Here is a 19,491-nt window from a genome sequence, read left to right on the forward strand (position 1 = left end):
TGAGCATCCCTGAAAACTGTGTACGGCTGTTTCACGCAATGTCGTGCGTGCTGTGGGTCCGCAGCAGCTGCGACGGCAGCAGCACTAGTGAGGACTAGTAGTAAGTTCTGCAAAATCCTTGTTAAAATAAAGATTGTGGGGGTGGCGAGGCGTTGGCTTGCAATCGTGTAAATACAGTATTGATCACAGTGCCAAGTTCGGGGTGCGCCTAGTATGCGCGCAAATAAAAAAAGAATTGATTTTTCGCGACCGAATTGGGGTGCCCTTATTATGTGAGTAAATACGGTAATTCAAACAGTTTCCAGAAGGGAGGAAGCTTCAAGGTGTGACCTGCACAGCAAGTGATTTATTAGAATGGCCTTATGCAACATCAAGCCATGGCCTTAAAACGGGTCAGACAACCTGTGCTTGCCTTAAAATCATCAATACCAAGCATGCAAACATAGTTCAGTGCCTTCTGTTGCAGCACGCTTCCACTGATTGGCATTTTCTTGGCACGCATGTCAAGGAACTATGCAAACATTGCCTTCTCAAGATCCTCGTGTGCCGATTGCGCTAACTTGCGCTTAGCAGACGTCCACAAAGAAAGAGTACTGGTGATCGTGTCCATGGACTTCAAAATTGTCGACAGCGTGCTGTTGGAGATGCTGAAATCTACTCTGATGCCACCTTTTTTTCTGCCGCTTGAAGCCTCGCTGATGATCTGCGCCTTCACCTCTAAAGAAAGGAACTTCCAGTTTGTTGGCATGCTGGCGTCAAGTCGAACGCACAAGCACAAATCAAAGGATCGGGCAAATCAGACCAAAGCTGCATTGCCGCGTTGCGCCTATGATCGCATGACCTAGAATGCATGTGGATTGGCTGAGGCTCTGGCTTGGCAAAGCGGGCCCACGTCTTGTCGCACCCACCCCTCATATAATACCCTCCCATTGAGGTCCTTCAGGGATAACATGAATATAAATAAATGTGCTGCTGAAAGAAATACAACTTACATTTCAAGTGGTGCCTATCACGTAAGATATTCAAATTCCTGACATTTTAAGTGCTTCCAAACTCACATTACAGTAATTTCCGGCGTATAAGACGTGGCTTTCTTTCAAAAATCTTGCTGGTGAGTCCTATACAAGGGTGCGTCTTATACGCGAATTTTTCGTTTTTTTGCGATTTCAGAAATTACTTAGGTTTATGTTCAAGCTATTTTCATCGAAAAAATATCACTACCAATGATGCGGTTGTAACACGGTTAATACTTCAATACGGGGACCGCCATGTGCAACTTTTTTTAGGTGAACTTATCATGAAACAGCGGGGATGATGACTTCCAGGATCGCAAACACGTGACCGTTTCAGAGGCCCCAAGCAAAGTAATGTTTGCAACTTTGTTTGCTCTGTGTACGTAGTGCGAACTACTGGGGACAAAAGTGGTACACTCCACGCGGTGGGAGCCGGAGCAACGAAAAACTGAAGTCACTGGAACTCTGAAAGTACCGCAACCAGCGGGCGGCGCACGGGCAACATTGGGGTGTTGTTGCCAGAGGTGGTCCAGCGCGGCGAGCGCGTCGTCTGCTAGGCGAAGAAAGTCTCCCTTGCGGCCGCCTTGTTCATCGGTTTTGCTTAGGTGAGGTGAGGGTTTCGAAAACCTTGAAAGCGCCGCACGACAGCTGCGCAGCATCTCGTATCCTTGAGCCCACGGGCGAGAGCTAACATCGCAAAAAGCAGGCTTGTCCTATCGCTTCCGTGAGAGGTTCGCAAATGCATGTTTTCGGCATCTGGAAAGCTGTAAAGCCGGCAGGCTGCGTACATACCAGCGGGATATAGCAAAACGTTTAGTAAATCGGTTCTCTAGGAAGTCTGCTGTGTATAAAACGTTCCCTTTACGCTTACTGTTTCCTGCCGCCTGTTCTTCCCTCCGTGTGGTCAGTCGCCGGTCGGAGGCTTGTGGGAGGTGGTTGGGCGACCCCAAGGTCGACGAGGGGGCCAACGTTCTAACTGTGGGGCCAGATAGCCAGATAGCATGTGGACGCGCTGTGGCTGTATTTCGATGGAGGCGAAATACAAAAACTCCCGTGGGCAGTGCGATGTAAGTACGCGTTAAATAACTCCAAGTGGCATAAATTCTCCCGCTGCGCTCCCCTTCGGCACCCCTCATAGCTAACGTGTCACTTTGGGACGTTAAACTCCACAATTTATTATTTTTTATTTAAGCCTCATTAGCCAATATCGATGACCAGCAGGGAAAAAAATCTCGTAAAGCAGTGTCTCCGAAGACATTTATAGCTGTCAAGCGCACACAGACACACGACGCATAGACACACGCACTTGCACGCACACAGACACACGTGGTTCACAAAGGCACGCGCGCGCACAGCACCCATGCGCGCACACAGAGACAGACGCGCACGCAGGTATACGCTCAAATAGAGGCACAGACGCACATGTACACACACAGAGACAGACAAACACGCACACAGACGCGATACTGAACGTGATACTTCGTAAAACCCGCCATCCAACCACCTCGGAAGCACTGCGCCCAGTCGGCTCCTAGAGCGAGTGGACCATCTATGGCAGTGCCTAATCACATGATCGCAACTGGCCAATAGGCTGCGCGGCGGCAAAGAGAAAACAGCTGCGGTGCTTTCAGAGTTCCAGTGACTTTACGGAAAACTGCGTTGAAACGCCACCTACAAGCGGCATCTGGAATCGAGACAGCCAATGCGTGACCTTTATTATCAGCAGACATGTCGCTTGGCTACTTTCAATGTTTCGTGCCTTAGTTTGCCAAAATGGCGCAGTTTTCCGTTGCTCCGACTCCTGCCGCATGGAGTATACAACTTTTGTCCCCGATAGTACGCAGTGCGAAGAGAATGTTTCAGCCGTGTTGCCTCAGAAACGGGCAAACTTTTTGATAGTGCATCCGAAGATAAAGACTTCGAAGGTTTTAAGTAGAAATAAAATGTTGTTATGGACATATGGGAGAGTTTTGTTTTTCTTTCTTTTTTCTAAAATGTGGGCGGGTATGGTTATTGGGGTTTAATGTCCCAAAGCAACTCAGGCTATGAGAGACACCGTAGTGAAGGGCTCCGGAACTTTCGACCACCTGGGGTTCTTTAACGTGCACTGACATCGCACAGCACACGGGCCTCTAGAATTTCGCCTCCATCGAAATTCAGCCGCCGCGGCCGGGATTGCACCCGCGTCTTTCGGGTCAGTAGCCGAGCGCCGTAACCACTGAGCCATCGCGGCGGGGCAACGTGGGCGGGTATGGCGTGAGTGTTGCCTTTTTCAATCACTAGCGTTGCTTAAGAATTTCGCCCAGGTATGGTGAATTTCACGATGGTCGCACAAGCGTGTTTAATTAAGCCTCACTAGCCTAACTGGGTAAATTGGGGTGCGTCTTATATACCAACTTTTTTAGTGACAGCCTGCATAATATGGCGGGTGCGTCTTATACACTGGAAAATACGGTATATATATATCCGCTCTCCGAACAATAAAGTGCGTAACAGAAGTCAAGGTTAGCTGCTCAGTGTACTGGCTAGTTTGAGCTCGTATGACAACTACACCCAAGAAGTTCTTTTTTTCTTATGCACGTTCTTCACAAGAGCTGTTACAACTGGCATTGCGCTGAATGGCAGTCAATAGTATTTACACAACGCTTTCTGCAAAGCTCCTCTTGATCATGTTATGCCACATGTGATCCATTAATAACAATACGCAAGTATTTGGCAATTTTTAAATTTAGAAATTCACTACATTCTTCACTTGCAATTTCTGCACAAGGTTTATATTTTGCAAAAGCAAGAAATGAACAGTGTACAGAGTCAAATGAGCAAATTTAGAGTACACAGATTTTTCTCATTTTTCTAGGTTTTCTAGGCCTCAAGGTTAGACTAGTGGACACTGAAGGCGCTACAAGGTACTCCATAACAGAGGACAAAGAAATCCCAAATTTGTTTGCCGATCCCTTAAGGAATGCTCGAAAAATTAGCTGAAATCACTGGAAGCCTTCAGGGAGGTAAGAACATGAGCATGGTCACACAAAGAACAAAGTGCTTCAAAATCAAGCCAAAAGCTTTGTAAAAAAAAACAAAAAAACTAAGAAGCAAGCATGTTCACTGTGTAGCCAAGCCAAACAAGCCACCTTAAGTCCATGAATATGTGGCTTTAAGTACAGAGGTCAAGAGCAGTTTCACCATTCAGACCATCTCTTTCTCTCTCTCACACACACATACACACACAATGCAGACATGGGTCCACAGCATGCCATAAGACACTCACCAAAATCTCCATAGCCATCCTCTTCCACATAACCTGCCAGGAATGAATAAGATGTAAAATCAGTCAATAAAATAACTAAGCATGCACACTTCTACGCTACCAAGTGGAAGAAGTGGAAGAAAACACAAAAAATGCCACCATAAAGACAATTCTTGAAAAGGAGTCTAACGTTTGGACCACCACACTACCGTATTTACACGATTGTAAGTTGACCTCCCCCCCCCCATATCGTATGCCAGGAAAAAAAAGAAGATGGGTACATTCCAGAATGAAAATGTATTAAATACTGGACTACTCGTCCCCACTTGTGCCATCGTCCTAACTAGCACTGCCATCGTCAGCACTGCTGCAGTCCCACAGCAAGTCATTCTAACATCACCGTCCAGCGGAATCCCCCACTTCGCAAACAACCACAGCACGTTTGTGATGGAACAGTGCAGAATGAAGGGACAGGAGACAGGCGCTGTATGAATAACCAACATGCCAAAATGCTGCCCTGGCATAGCACATTGTCATCCTGCAAAATCCCGCACTTCGCAAACAACCGCACCACGAGATCATGTGGAAGAGCTGAAAACTTTGCCTCACTGCAGCTGCCACACCTGTACCACCCGTTCAGAGACGTCAAGCTTGCGGCCCGGCGCGCAGTTTTCAGCTTAAAGAACGCCAGCAGTCTTGAATATTTACTGTTGCAACGCTAAATACGCACCGTAAAATGCTACTCTCGGTTAAATTGCTCACTTTATCGCGCTTGGATTTGATGTAGAGATAGCATATGACAGTCTTGCTTTTTCAATACCAAGTGTGGATGATGTACTTTACTGATTTGGTCAGAATTAACTGTAAATCAGTACTGTCTAGAACATGGCGACCCCCCATAACAAGCAGCTTTCACATAGTGCACGTTTAGTGTTGTAATAGTCTGTAGCCGTGAACGAGCGCCGGACACTTATCGGACCCAGAGCATAAAGACTATTGACAAAGCACTACATTAAAAACTGGTAAAACGTAGCCGGCAGTCGTCAAATGCACGAAACAGAGCCAAAGAGAAATTGCGCATGAGCGGCGACGGCTCTTCCATCAGCTACCGACACTCCCCGAAAGCGCTGCCATTCGGAGTGGCGGTGCTGCCGCGATTCGAACAGTGGCCCTTCCATCCACTACTGACACTCCCTTGAGCACCGATTACAAAGCTGAAATTAGAAAAAAAAAAAAAAGAAAAATCCTTCCGAAAAAGCACATAGAATAGTCGAATGGTACTAGGTAGAGCCAAAGAGCAAACATAAAATTGCAACCGTGTGCTGTAGGATCCCTGATATCTCATTTGTCTCGCCTTTATCTATGGTCCCATGCTTTGGTTTCAATTGTAAGTCAACACCCCGCTTCAGAATTTCAAATAAAAAAAAAAAAGGTCATAGGCCAAATGTGAGTTACGAGCGCTGGCAGTTAGGTTTTCCCTTCAGTTCCGGTGTTCAGATCCAGTGTTCACGGATGGCAGTTGTTCAAACAGCGATGATGGGTTACTGTCCATATATACGGAATTGGTTATTCTCTCCATTCATAGATCCCTGGGAGTCCTCATACCACTCCTGGCGCCGTGGCGGAGCGGTCAAGCGAGATGCGCCACTGCCCTTCTATGGCAGGTGCTGCCATCGGGTGGGGCTTGGGTTGCTTGAGTTGGGTTACAACCCCAGTTGGCCTTCCCGAGCAGCCTCTCATAATTAAATGAGCTGTGCCTGACACAGTGGGCAGGTGAGCAGCCTGCCACAAAACTGGCTTCAGACAAACAGACAGACAGACACACAATCGCTAAATGCAGGAATGGCCACTATAAGTGCTAGAGTACTAAAAATGGGTCGACTTACAATCGTGTAAACACGGTAAGATTTGAATGAACCTACCCCACAACCACGACACAGTAGAACCGTGCTATAGTAAAGTGAAAATGCAGTCCCATTTCACCTTCCATAGATAACTGCATAATTTTTCTTGTCTATAGTAAAGAAATCTAGTAAAGAGCGTCTGGCCACAGCGATGCACTTCCCACAGAATGGTGACATTGCGGAACAAGCGCAGTCTAAAACAGCTCAGAGTGAAAGACGTAATGGCGTAATTGCGAGGCCTATGTTCAGAGGCAAATGGATACTGAAGACAATAAAACGGCACTCTATGATGTTTTAACCGCCATGCTCGTGAGCTAGAGAAGAAAGCAACTTTAGGAAGGCCTTGGAGCTGTGAGGCAAACCGCCCGCCACACACAGAAAAAAAATGTCAAGATGGCTATGAACGTGGAATGAAGGAGCAGGCCGCTGAGAAAGGAACAAAATGGTGAATATTCACAGCACTGGGCAGTGCTACGTACAAGACAGTGGCGGCAAGAAGCGAAGGTGCAGTGGCCCTGAGTGGGTGGTTGTACGGCACTTGATTCTGTGGCACGTTTTTTATTACTGCCTCCTAAATGACACAGAGGCCGAAGAAAATGACGCAGTGTCCATGCAAAGCTTTGGCATTCAAACGGAATTAAACTCTCGTTATAATTGTGTAAATGCAGTACTTCAAAAATTAAATATGGTAACACGAAATGTGATAATCGAAAAATAATATCACAGGAAAGATAGGGGAGTCTAAGTGTTTCTTTTCTAAATGAACACTATGTTTAGTAAGCAGCCAGTTAATTACCAGCCAGCATTCTCAGAGCCATGCCATCACCAACAAATGGTATAGTAAAGACATTGATATATTAAAAATTTTTGCTGGTGTAAGTGACTTTACTATAGGGACCGGGCGGCCGTTGTATGGCACCACCGTTGCCTCAGCGAAACAACGCCGCCTGTGGCAAAACGCTCGTCAGAGGAATGAGGAGGGAGTGGCGTAGCAGGTTGCACTTGGCGAGAATGGCTCTACGTGTCGGTCTGCGATGCGGCTTTCAAAGCTTAAATAATTGCAAGCAGTTTTTTTCGATCAGGCAATCTCAAAAAAGGGAAGAGCCTTTACGAGGCAAGCCATGAGTACGACATGCACGAGTGTCAAGGTGTGGTCACGCACACAATCTGTAAGTGCATACCAAAGAGAAACCACCAAGCTAGGAAATGGACCTGGAAGTGCAACTTCATTCCTTCACACCGTTGTAATACAGACAATGGATTATACATGCCGTGTTACTGCCTGCATGCAGCTGGATCCATCAAGGAACGTAATTGCAGCAAAATGCTCCTGCAAAGCCGGTACCAACACCCAATGCAAGCATAGCGCAGCGCTCGCATTCGTTGTGCACGAACGCCAGTCGAAGTTGGGGGGCGCCTCATAAGAATATTTACCCGAAAGAAAAAAGGCTGTGTTCATGGGACGATGGTACACAACCTCATTACTTGCGGCAGAATTGAGGCGAGTCTCACGATAATATGAGGGTGTTCATAACAGCCACTGGAATGCGTTTCTAGAAAAAACACTTCCTGACAGTAAACAATTGCTTCACGCAGAAAGGCAGTGCTTTATGGCTGAATTGGATGAGAGCTGCGCGGTGCCAAACTTCTCTTGCTGTTCCTTGAACAAAAATTCCACGGGTGCACTCAAGTCTGCTTAGGTGTAGCAATGCGAAATCATTTCTCTTACTGCTGTCGATTATGTTGCTGCGTGCTCCGTTATTTTATGCCTTTGCCATTTCTAAGTCAAGTTTTCACTAACTTCGGTTCTACCGCATCTGAAGACATGGGTCCCGTTGCTAGAGCATCTAGTAAGCACACCAAGGTACTAATTAATTAATTAGATAATTTAGATAATCAATTCAATAATTATATTTAAATCACCAGTTCTATTAAATTACCCCAAATGTAAGTAATTTTAAAATCTGGCAGACTAATTCAGTCAATAATTTAATTGTCCAGTTAATTAACCAATTTGGTTACTTAACTGACAACTTAATTGTTTATTAAATTAAATAAGTAATTAACCAATTCACATGTTTTATAAAATTAGTACTTATTTGGTAATTAGTTAATTCACTTAATTATTTTCTCAAATTAATTAGTTACCTTTTAATTAAGCATCTCAGTGACCTAATAATTCCTGCATGGCAATTAAATATTTATTCAACTCTTTAAGTAATCCGAGAATGGATGATTGACAGTTCATGCGGACACGCTCTGATGACAGGTCTTGTACATGCCACTCATTAAACTAGAAATGCTTTCGCATTAATAATGCGTGGAGGTCCTCTGCTAGCTTCCAAAAAGTCTCCCTCAGTTTCACACCCGAATGGTGCGAACACGATTTTCGTTGACAGTTTTGAGTTTCTCGCTGCTCATATTATGACTTCCTCAAGGACATGAGCTTTGAGGACCTAGAGTGCACATATTGCAACTTTTTATTGCAGGAAAAAAAGAAAAGTGTAGCTTTCATTTTAATCAGACAGCGCTTCGCAAGCAAAGGTGATATATTGTATTTAACGTGTATGCAAAATGATGCGGTGCCAAATTGGGGAAAAAAATGAATGCTTAGAAGCATCCGACTAGTTTGCGTAGCTGTTGGTGCAGCCAACAACACAACACTTCTGCCTATACTTCATTTCATCGGACATATTCGCGCACAACACCACCTAAATTAAGAGCATCGAAGCAAACTCCACAGAAACCAAAGACAGACTGCGCACTCCAATGCGCCATCTGGCGTCGGCCCATTCCGGTGACGAGGGAAGTGTCGAGAGGCAGCACCACCCGTTCAGCTGCCCGGTCCCTTTAGAGGGGTTCTACTCCATTGGAATTCTTGCACAATAAGCAACAAAAGAAAGAGTGCACAATGTTTCTAATCTCTCCTTAACACATAACTACGAAAGCCATGCACAGCATCTAAGTCTCAGAAAGAGGCCAACCAGTGGTTACAGAAGCACTCACCACGAAAGTTGCGCCCCCCACGGCCAATGCCATAGCGTGAGGGACCGGCTCCAAATCGTTCGGCTCGGTCATAGGGCCCGGGCCTGGCAGTGCCCATTGGGCGCATCATCTTGGGCATGCCCATGCCAACAGCTGCACGAATTTCCTGCAGGCTGCTTTTGAAGATTTCTATGTACCTACAGGGGGACAAACATGGGTTGGCCACAAAACCAAGCCACTGGCATGAGAAGCCATTCCAGCTCTTCGTAATTCCTTTGGAGTAGCTCAAAGGCCACAAGCTCCAAAGACCACAACTGTGTCAAATGCATGGAAAAAAATAAACAAACAAAAAGAACACTGATGCAAGAATTATAAAGCCAGACTACTACCCGAGTAGGCTTCATTGCTGTTACACGTCAGAAAAAAACAGACAGGGACAATGAAGAACGCGACCGACATTACATCACATTCTCATTTGCCTTTGACGTAACAAGTACACAGCGTAATAATGAAGCAGGTTAAACTTAATTGTCCAATTCAGATCTCTGCCAAGTACAGCACCCAATAAGAACATTACTGTGGCTAAACTAAGGACCTCACTCCCTAAGTTGAACCAAAAGACTTCATGATGCATTGCAGCAAGACTGTCACCATGAGATTGAACAGCCACTAATGGCTCAGGCATGATAGAGGTATGCCAATGCAGTCAAAAGTGAAACAAAATGACCATAATTTCTTATGTCTCCAAGACAACCACCTCCTCAAGCTCAAATGAACGGTTAAGCAATGCAAAGGTTTTCTTTCCCATGGACATAAACGGAAAACCTGTGAACACTATTTCGTGGATTGCGCAACTTTGTAGCTTTTAAGACTACCTTCATTCCCCTACTTGCTCACACAATTCAGCTTGAAGGCAATGTATGTCCACTTTGATAACCCAGCAATGATTTTATGCTGCAATTTCCCAAAAAGAAAACTACAAAGCATAAGTCTCCAAACCTTTCTCAATACTTCTACTGCTGTAAAAGAAATGCATCAAACTGGAGTCTGATGGGCCAGGCACCTTCCAAGCACCTGTCACGAGAAATTTAGCTCTAAACAAAGCTAGGGTACATTTAGCACCAATTACACAAGTGGTTTCAACTAACTGTGGAATTCACCATTTAAGCTTTTAAGTGCCACTGAATTGTAAAGCAGACGTGTTATTGGCACTTTCAGTGCCCATTTCAAGCTTAATGCCACTTGACCTCACCAAGCATGGCAATAATAAATGTTACAATTCTATTTTTATATTTTTAAATTGCCAATTTACTTCCATAGTCTTATTGTAACCATTAAGAATTGCTCTGCTAGCTGTGGATTCTGCAGACAATGCACAGAGCTAGTATAAACCAAAACTGTCCTAACTTGAGCCCTTTTTAGCAGTTTTTCTGATGTCATGCCATAAATTTGCATACTTATATTTATATGTGCATATTTATAGGCCCTTCTGCATACTAGCCAGGACAGCCGTGTTTCGCGTTGTGAAACAATAGGAAACAGCGAGAAACGATGCCTGGCTGTTGTTTAAGGCATGACTGATAGTTGCCATCTTATTGAATGCCCAGTTGAAGTGCCACTTGTTACATTTCCAAACTGTGATTAAAGTAAACTATCACTGACACATCAGAAGCTGGAAGGGTACCCATGTATGAGGAGCATAACAGAAATGAATACATGACCATGACATAAGTTTAACATAAACTATTGCTTAGAAAAGTAATAACAATTAAGGATAAACCATTAATGATGACAAGGCAGACAGTTTAAGTAAAATGCACAGGACATGACTATATACCCCTGCCACACGGGCGCATTTAGTGTCACTCGCTGCAAAACGCACTTACACCATAGCAAGTATGGCGAACTCACTCCACGTGGTCCGGCACGGCGAGTGTGTATTCTCAACAGCAGTGCTCCGAAACGAACAAGATTGTTTTAAGAATTAAAAAAAATGTCTTAAAATCTCCGTCTTATTTTTTATTGTGCCTTTTAATGAGCAATTTTTTTAAAATAATCAGCAACTAAAAATAATGCGCATAATTGAACAGCTACTCTCGCTCTGCAAGCGACAACCCCCCCCCCCCCCCCCCCCCCCCCCCATACCGCGGTAGGCCTAATGATGAGTCCACAGGGTGCGTGTACGCAATTTTGGCGATTGTGGAGAGTGCTCAAGTTTTAGCGAACGCAAACGGACAACGAGTGTAGTTTTGACAAAAGTGACCAGCAATCGACTGCTGCTTACATTACAGGACGCGCATTCATTGAACGGGAAGAGCCGGTGGGAACCAGACTGGCGCTCAATGCTTTAGGCAGGCAGCAGCAGTCGTCGCCGTGGCTGGTGTATAACAAATACGGCCGTTTCAATTAACGCGAATGGTCACCGAACGTGCTTCTGGATAAACTGGTTTAAAATGAAGTGTTCGTCTCATCGGAGAAAGCAGGGACGATTAGCGAGAAGCGCCGGTCCTACGCGATGTCAGCAACCCGGCTACCAAGTATTTCCCACTCGCGCGGTCGCATCGGCGATAACTACAGAGTTGTCGCGCTGTGCAAACAAGCAATGGTACAACCGGTACAAAATTTAAAATAACTAAGGCACCGCTTGCATTCTGCCATGCAAATGAGCACCAGCAGTTTCTACACGGCGATGTAAACAAGCTGGACTGCTGTCGTCCTCATCGGTGCATTCCTGGGGAAATTACGCGCTTACGTGGCAAATTTTCAGTGGTGTACTAAGTCTTCAAGCGTTCATTTAGCGTGCACACAAAATATTTTATAAAAAAGACGCAGTAAAAAGCGAGCAACATGAAAATCAACATCCACAGAATCGAAGCAGTCCGGCATTGCTGTGGGCGGGGCGAAGCGCCGGCGACGGCTGTTGGTCGTGCGGGGTAGTCCGGCTGTGTTTGAGTTTTGGAGGCACCCCGAAATTTCTAATGTCCCCGTGGAGCTCCGTTGACCGGAATGTACTATCTCAGCCGAATGCTGTTAACAAAACTCGTCTACCAGCGCAAGGCGGCCGTCGAGTCGAATGACATCAGGGGTATTACTTGTCTCAGATTGTGACATTTATTAGTAGTTGACATTTATTCATATGTGGAAACAAAACTGAAAATTAACTGAGTAATTAGATTTGCGATAAAATTGTATTTTCTAAGTACTTACGCGAAAACTAATTTCCCAAAGGTGCTGCAACATCCATCGCCACTGCCATCAATCCCAAATGATACTTTTTTGTTGCGTGACAGCGCGCACAGAAACTATCACTCGTTCAATGGAAGTGCGCTTCGTGATAGACTTGCCACTGTGACAGGGGTATAGAAACTCTTGCTGTCTATTTGCTTCCGACAACAGACGCCGAGAACAGCGAACACAATACCACGGCGGCCCAGGTGACCCGAACTGTTCTCCTGGGCCGCTGAGGTGATGTGTCCGCTGTCCCCGGCGTCCCGCTCTCAACATCCTTCTGTCTCTCCGCGCGGCCTCGAAACCGAGAGGGCGTGAAAGGAGGGATGCCCACGTGATGAGGCGTAGGCGCGGGCGCCTCCCCTCCGCTTCCTCCGCTGCCACGCCGAGGGGGGGATGGCAGGGGAAGAGCCGCGGTAGGCCACAAGAGAGAGAGAAGGGTGCATCTGGCGGGCGAGGGGCAACATGGATCCCCATACAACATATCTTGCTGAAACTTAGCATGCAGGTATATTTAGAATGCTGATTTCGAATATACATTTAGATTTCTAATATCTCACTTGGAAGGAAATATATGGCAAAATAACATATCCTAATTAGGCAAACAAGGAAAGGGGAATGAGGGGCTCGTTATACATACATAATTCGGAGGTCGTGGGTTCGGATCCCACCGGCGGCATGTGGTTGTTTTTTCTTCTGCTTTTCTAATCAATTAGCTTTAAGCGATAGCATATTCCGTAGCATTCTAAATTGATCAACACCACAAAATAATAAATAAACTTAAAAAAAAATCCCCTGTGCCCCCTGGTTTCTGTGGCTGTTGGCTTCTCTCATATGTATGTATAACGAGCCCCTCATTCCCCTTTCCTTGCTTGCTTAATTGCTTAGCGAGGGCCTCGGTTCTGGCAGCCTTGATGCCATAGGAGGCATAAGAGGGTTCTCACACAGCTTCCACCCTCGTCGTTCGATGACGTGCCACGTCACACCAGCGGTAACTCAGGACGTTCTACGTCCGCCGCTTATGAACGTGGGCAGCGCTGACGAACACTCTCAAGGTTAGGTAACAAGTAAACATAAATACTCCCGAAAAGCAGAAGATCAGACAGCCGTCGCCCTAGCTCAGCGGTAGAGCACCGGACGCGTAATTCGGAGGTCGTGGGTTCGGATCCCACCGGCGGCATGTGGTTGTTTTTTCTTCTGCTTTTCTAATCAATTAGCTTTAAGCGATAACATATTCTGTAGCATTCTAAATTGATCAACACCACAAAATAATAAATAAATAAAAAAAATCCCCTGTGCCCCTTGGTTTCTGTGGCTGTTGGCTTCTCTCATATATCCTAATTAGATAATTTCTTCGACGCCTTTGTGATGATTTCTCAGTTAAAAAATCTTTTTTTAAGGAATAAGCAGACATTAGCAAAGGCCCACCACACATCCCAAAAACAAACAAAATGCCTCTAACAGTCATTTTGTTGATAAAAAAATAAATAACAGCCGGAAAGGAAAAAAAACAGTTCAGAAGAGCGTGCTGTCGGGCTAGTTGGTTCTGCATAGTATATAAGTGAATTGCGCAACAACTTAGACAAGACACAGAAAGAAACACATACAACAGTATGGTAGTTGTATACCAACATACAACAGTAGGTTGGTAGTTGCGCTCGTGAACTGTTGTATGTGTTTCTTTCTGTGTCTTGTCTAAGTTGTTGCGCAATTCACTTATATACAAAGGAAAAAAAAAATGAAGGGGAACTTTAGCGGCTAAAGTGGTGAAAGGCAAAAGCCTCAGTGCTGCATTCTGCTACGCGATTGTTCACTTCACATTATGTTGGTGCATTAATTTTATTTTTCATATTTTACGTTATTTTTGTTTCTTTTCTTATTTTATTGTTCTATTCTTGTTTTTATTTTTCATTCCTTTTATTTTATTTATGAAACCCATGCATTCACTAGACGCGCCTTTATTCATGCTCAAACCTTGAGCCTTCGCGGCGGAGTGGTAGCGTCTCCGCTTCAAATGCCAAAGGCCCTGGTTCGATTCACAGTCTCGACGCAGTTTCTTTTTAAGCAGTGACGCCGAAACGCGGACAAATCTGCCAACACGGCTGCTAATGACAGTATGAGGCATTAAAGGCTTTCGCCTCAACAATGCGGCAGTAATTAGCCCCCACTTTACCCGACTACTAATCTATCATGCTGAAACAAAAAAGGAAAGCTGTAGGATGTGCAGTGGACCTTTGGAAATGTCTACATATTCTTTAAAAGCTTTTTTTCAACTGAGAAAGTATCATAAAGGCCCACAAGAAATGGCCTAATGGAGATGTTACTTTGCCATATATTTCTTTACAGGAATAAGTATTTGAAATCAGCATTCCATAATACACCAGCATGCCAAGTTTCAGCAAGTTATGTTGACAAATAAAAATCAAGCCTTAAGGCCGGTTCACATGCAAGCGACTGAGCGATTGAGCGGCGCGTCGCTGCGAAAATATCCAACTTGTTGAAACCTCGCCGCTCGTCGCAGCGACGACTCAAAACAGGTTTTTCCGTCGCGGCGGCAGGATTCGCTACCATATTCGCTTGCATGTGAAACAGGCTTTAGTTCGGAGCAGGCTAAGAAGTGCGTGGCCCGCACATTCAGAGCAGCGCATGCTCGTTACCACAGTAAATACTAGGGACTCCACAAACACCTCCCATAGACACCCCTGCATGTGCTGGTTGACAGTTTGACTGATTCATGGCTGGTTCAAGTTGCGACTAGCAGTTTTGTTGTAGATCTTACACTGATTTGAACAGATAAGCCATGTACCTGTGCGACAATTAAGGGGGCCCACAATCTGCGCAAGGAATTGCCTCACTTGAGAAAGGTAGTGTGTAGTTTTTCACAAACTCTCCATTGTGTGACGCCTGAAACGGAGAGGTTGTGGGGGGTATCTGCCTGCTGCCACATCCAACACAGTTGCTTATGAACAGTGGTTGCGGTACACGTTCTGAACATGACGGCGATCTGTACATGCATTTAGGAAGCCATTGTGCAACAGCAGGTGCAAACTAAGTTCAACTCCTCTTGCCTGCCCCCGCCGTACCCTCCACTCCCGACCTTACGCTTCTGCCTTTCTCTCTCCCTCCGCAACCTTCTCCACTGCATTTTCATTGTCACCCTCCCTTCATTATCACTCCTTTCATCCTCCGCCATGCTCTTCCCTTTGCAATAGCTGTGCAGGTTACTTTGCCACAGACAATGCACAAGATAGGAATGGGCACCTAAGTAAAAGCTGCGCTCTAAAACTGTACTCAAGGTGCAAAGCTCCTAAGGTGTTCATTGCATATGCACAATTTTTAATGTGCATGCAAAAATAACTTTTAGTACACTGCACTAAAGTTGCCTGTCACTTCGCTGCACTGTACTGTACTGGAAACAATGAGAGAACTGCACAGCTCCAAAACCAGACTGCTTGCAAACAACGCTACCTTTTTGCAATGATATTCAAGAAGAAAGCAATGGGATTTTGGAAGCGTACTTGATGAGTCTGGTAGGGTTCAGCAGACGGTGATATAATTTTTGTGGTGACACCACAGCTAACAAGTTTTGATCTAATTCTGGCCAGACATCAGCGAGGAGCACTGCACTGATGATGCCCAACATGTCTGAAACAAGCATGTCCGCACTATCAAAGAAAATGTTGAGATCAATGCCTTGCTAAGCTAGGAATATTTAGACTACATATATTTCTACAAGTGGCCAACCCCTGCAGATCAATACTAAGTTGGATGAAAGTTATGGGATCTAAGCCCAAGTGCTGAATACCATCCTTGTAGCTTTAGCTACAGTTGAAGGCACCTCTTTTGAAATTATGGGAAAAATCCATAGCATTGTAATGGAGTACCACCAAATGAAGGTGCACAAGACTAGTGATGCTGTAGGAATCTCAAATGAAGGAGTACACTGTGTGCAAGATGAGCGCCGTAAATGTTGAGAGTCAACCAAAAGTGCACATGAATGAACATTTCCATGCATTACTTGGCAGTGTCCGGCAGAAAAACTAGTTCAAATACTAAAAAAAGTTTGGCGTCACCTTCAGGCCACAATGACAGGTTAAGTGGAGGAATGCTGCTTCAAAGCAATGACAAGTTTCCTTTTCTATCCACTTCTGCTACTGCTGCAATGCTGTAGTGGTATCCCTGTTGCTCACTCAAAGCAAAGCGTGTGAAGCACACAGACAATGCATGAAAATCAACTGCAGAGGTTTGTTCACACTCAACATTTTACAAAGCTGACATTAAGGCTAGAATAAAAAAAAAAAAAATCTGCAAATTGTGAGACAAACACTTGCCTCTGCTAAGTTAAATGGTCACCCGTTTTTTGTAATCTTTTTTGCTCGCCTCTTTTTCAGCAGCTTTGGTTCACCACAAATGCCTGTTGGGCCTTAGACAAAAAACTACTATTTATTTTTAGCTGCTTGTATCACTGCGAGTCCACAACTTTTGTTTTGCTTTAAATATCACTGTGTGGCAGCAACTGACTCCAACTAAGTTTGACATCTACAGCAGAACTCCGCTGTTATGTTTCCAGCTACTATGTTTTCGTGAGCCAGTCCCGTCCAAGCTCCCATGGAAACCTATGCAATACAGACCCGGCTGTTAAGTCACAACTGAGGCAGTTTTCCCTCATGCTACATTGCGAATGTCACTTCACGACAGTGGTTCACCCTGTCCCAGCATTTTGACAGCCTATGTTAAGCGCACACAGAACGGTGACGACACATTGGCCAAGGCAGGCTTCTATAGACTCCATTGGCCCTTGGCCACTACCGTGTTCAGTGGCTTCAGCGTGTTGCATCCAAACCAGCTTGTTGTTTCTGTTGGTGTAGTTCCATCGCCACTGTGGCGCTAGTGCGAATAACTGATGGACACGAAACCGAAACTACACCATGAGAGGGACCACGTGTGCAGCACATACAAAATGCGGTTGAGTGTATGCTCCGAGGCACGTTGCTGTAATCTGAGTTTTCCTTGTTGCCTGCAGCTTAAAAATGCAACTGCTATGCTCCAAATAGACAAGGATTGTGCAAGATTAAAGCGGCTGCCGCGAAAACAGCACAGATGCGCGCCTATTAGCCGGATCTTCGCCCACTTAGCACGCTTGCCCTTTTCACTGCTGCCTTCCTTCCCCCAGTAGCTGCTCAGGCAGATGGAGAGCCACCGCAGGTCATTTAGCACATTTGAGCATGCGAATGACCGCAAGAACCATTAAGGCATTACAAATTCTAGAGAAGCATGTTTCCCTTGCTAGAAGTCATAAAAAAAAGAGAAGAAAATATTGCAGACAACTGTGTAAATTTCTCTCACACTCACTTCCCGCCGGTGCATTTTTTTTTTGTTTCACGGTAACTTAAAAACCTAACAGCGGCGTTCTACTGTATTAGCTTGATAAGTGTTGAGATTGCTTATATACAAAGCATTTCGTGTAGGTTACTTCTTGCTTTGGCATTCACAAAAATAATTTACGTCTGTGTGCAGATATCTCTTTACTCAAGTCATTGAAAAGACTTTACTGGGCATTTTTTAAGTGGAATGAAGACATCCCTGGCATTAATTTCGTTGTTTTCATGTATGTTGTGCTTTACATTGTATTACACCCAACATTGAAGAAACACCCCAAGCCACAAAAAAGCTTGTTCTATAATGCCCGAAGTGCTACCTTAGCAAACATTACAATAGCCATAAATCAGAACAGCATTATCACTCATAGTATACAACCAGTTCTCATGGGTACTTGATTTAGAACACTTTCTCGCTTAAACCCCCACTTAGGCGAAATTTGCACATTTATGACCCTTGAAAGCCAACTCAACGTGGGATCAAATCACACTACGTCTGCTGCCTTTTTACCAGCAAAACCTGGCCATGCATACTCGGGAATGACATGCTACTTTCTTGTGCAAACTGAACGTGTAAAGGTGACTGCGAGACATCTGTGATTCATACAGCCTGCTCCATTTACTGTCAAGACTTTTACAGCCAATTACAAAGCCTTTCTTAAAACTCTGCACGCTGCCATAGATACGTACAGGAGAAACCCAAAATGCAAACTGTAAAAGTAGCATTTTTCCACTGCAGTGCTTACTCATTACTGATACTTTTAACAAATCAGAGTCCAGCAATGAGGAAGTCGTCTACATGATGGGGTTCTGTTGTATCAGTTACAAAAACCAGTGAGATACGAAAACGCAACTCCGAGCAAAACACTTCGCATATCTGATAACACGCCATGCAAATATGAAAGAAAGCTGTGCAGCACTGAACGTGCCAGAATTGGAAAGCTCAGCAATTAAAGCAACAGCATGACTCAGGCCATAATTTCATCATCTTTTGCAATAAATGTTTGCCACTGATAAAAAAAGCCGAAATGTCTACATTAGACTTCTGAGATGTTTTCTTAGATTATGCTGATCCAGTTGAGATGCAAAGCATTTGGTAACACACAGTACACCAGCCTGCTAACAACAAAGAATATGGACTTGAAAATGGCGAAGTCAGATTATGATAATGCATCAAAAAATTTTCTGAAATTGGGTGAAAGTTTTCTTGCAATGAGAAATAAATATGAAATTGTGCAGCTAGGCAATAAACAGCCATGAGAAGAAATCTCAGAGCTGTGTGGTAAGAAATGCTGTCAGATAATCCATCCTTGTGCCTACTTGCGCACAAAAATAAATATAGCCGAAGGATCTGCCTAAAACAATGCTTATGGAAACCTTGTAAAATGGCTAAATACATCCTTACTGTCAAGCTGTAGGCTACCTAGAATTTGTTACTTATATAAAGAGTAACATAGAGGTGCCTGGATTGCAAGCATAACAAAAAGGAATTCACAAGCACCATTTGGTAATATGACCAGGGCACACTTTTGATGTAAAAGCAGTTATAGAAGCTGTACCTGCTAAGACTGAACTGCTAGGGAAATTGGCTCCTACTATACTGCATCATTTCACATATAAAACAGTAACAAGTCTCCAGACTATTCATTTTCAAATAAAGAGTTTACCCAAACCAACATAAACGGCCACAATGGACCATCATTAATCATGGGAAAATTGCCACAGTAAGAGCTCAA

General features: G+C 44.6%; 2 protein-coding genes across 2 annotated transcripts in view; one reads left to right on the plus strand and one right to left on the minus strand.

Annotated features, from left to right (window-relative positions):
• Positions 1 to 19,491, minus strand: part of LOC149351649 (heterogeneous nuclear ribonucleoprotein F-like) — a 60,796-nt gene that overhangs the window by 23,033 nt on the left and 18,272 nt on the right. The window contains exons 6-7 of the mRNA XM_089580984.1: positions 9,171 to 9,346; positions 4,282 to 4,314 (exon numbers count right to left, since the gene is read on the minus strand). Of these exons, the coding sequence (XP_089437110.1) occupies positions 4,282 to 4,314; positions 9,171 to 9,346 (209 nt within the window). The remainder of the gene's footprint in view (positions 1 to 4,281; positions 4,315 to 9,170; positions 9,347 to 19,491) is intronic.
• LOC149351650 (uncharacterized) overlaps positions 1 to 19,491 on the plus strand; it is a 249,816-nt gene that overhangs the window by 16,182 nt on the left and 214,143 nt on the right. The window lies entirely within an intron of this gene.

This window comes from Amblyomma mixtum, chromosome 3 (assembly GCF_055824585.1).
Source record: "Amblyomma mixtum isolate Tamu chromosome 3, ASM5582458v1, whole genome shotgun sequence".
Classification (NCBI taxonomy): Eukaryota; Metazoa; Arthropoda; class Arachnida; order Ixodida; family Ixodidae; genus Amblyomma; species Amblyomma mixtum.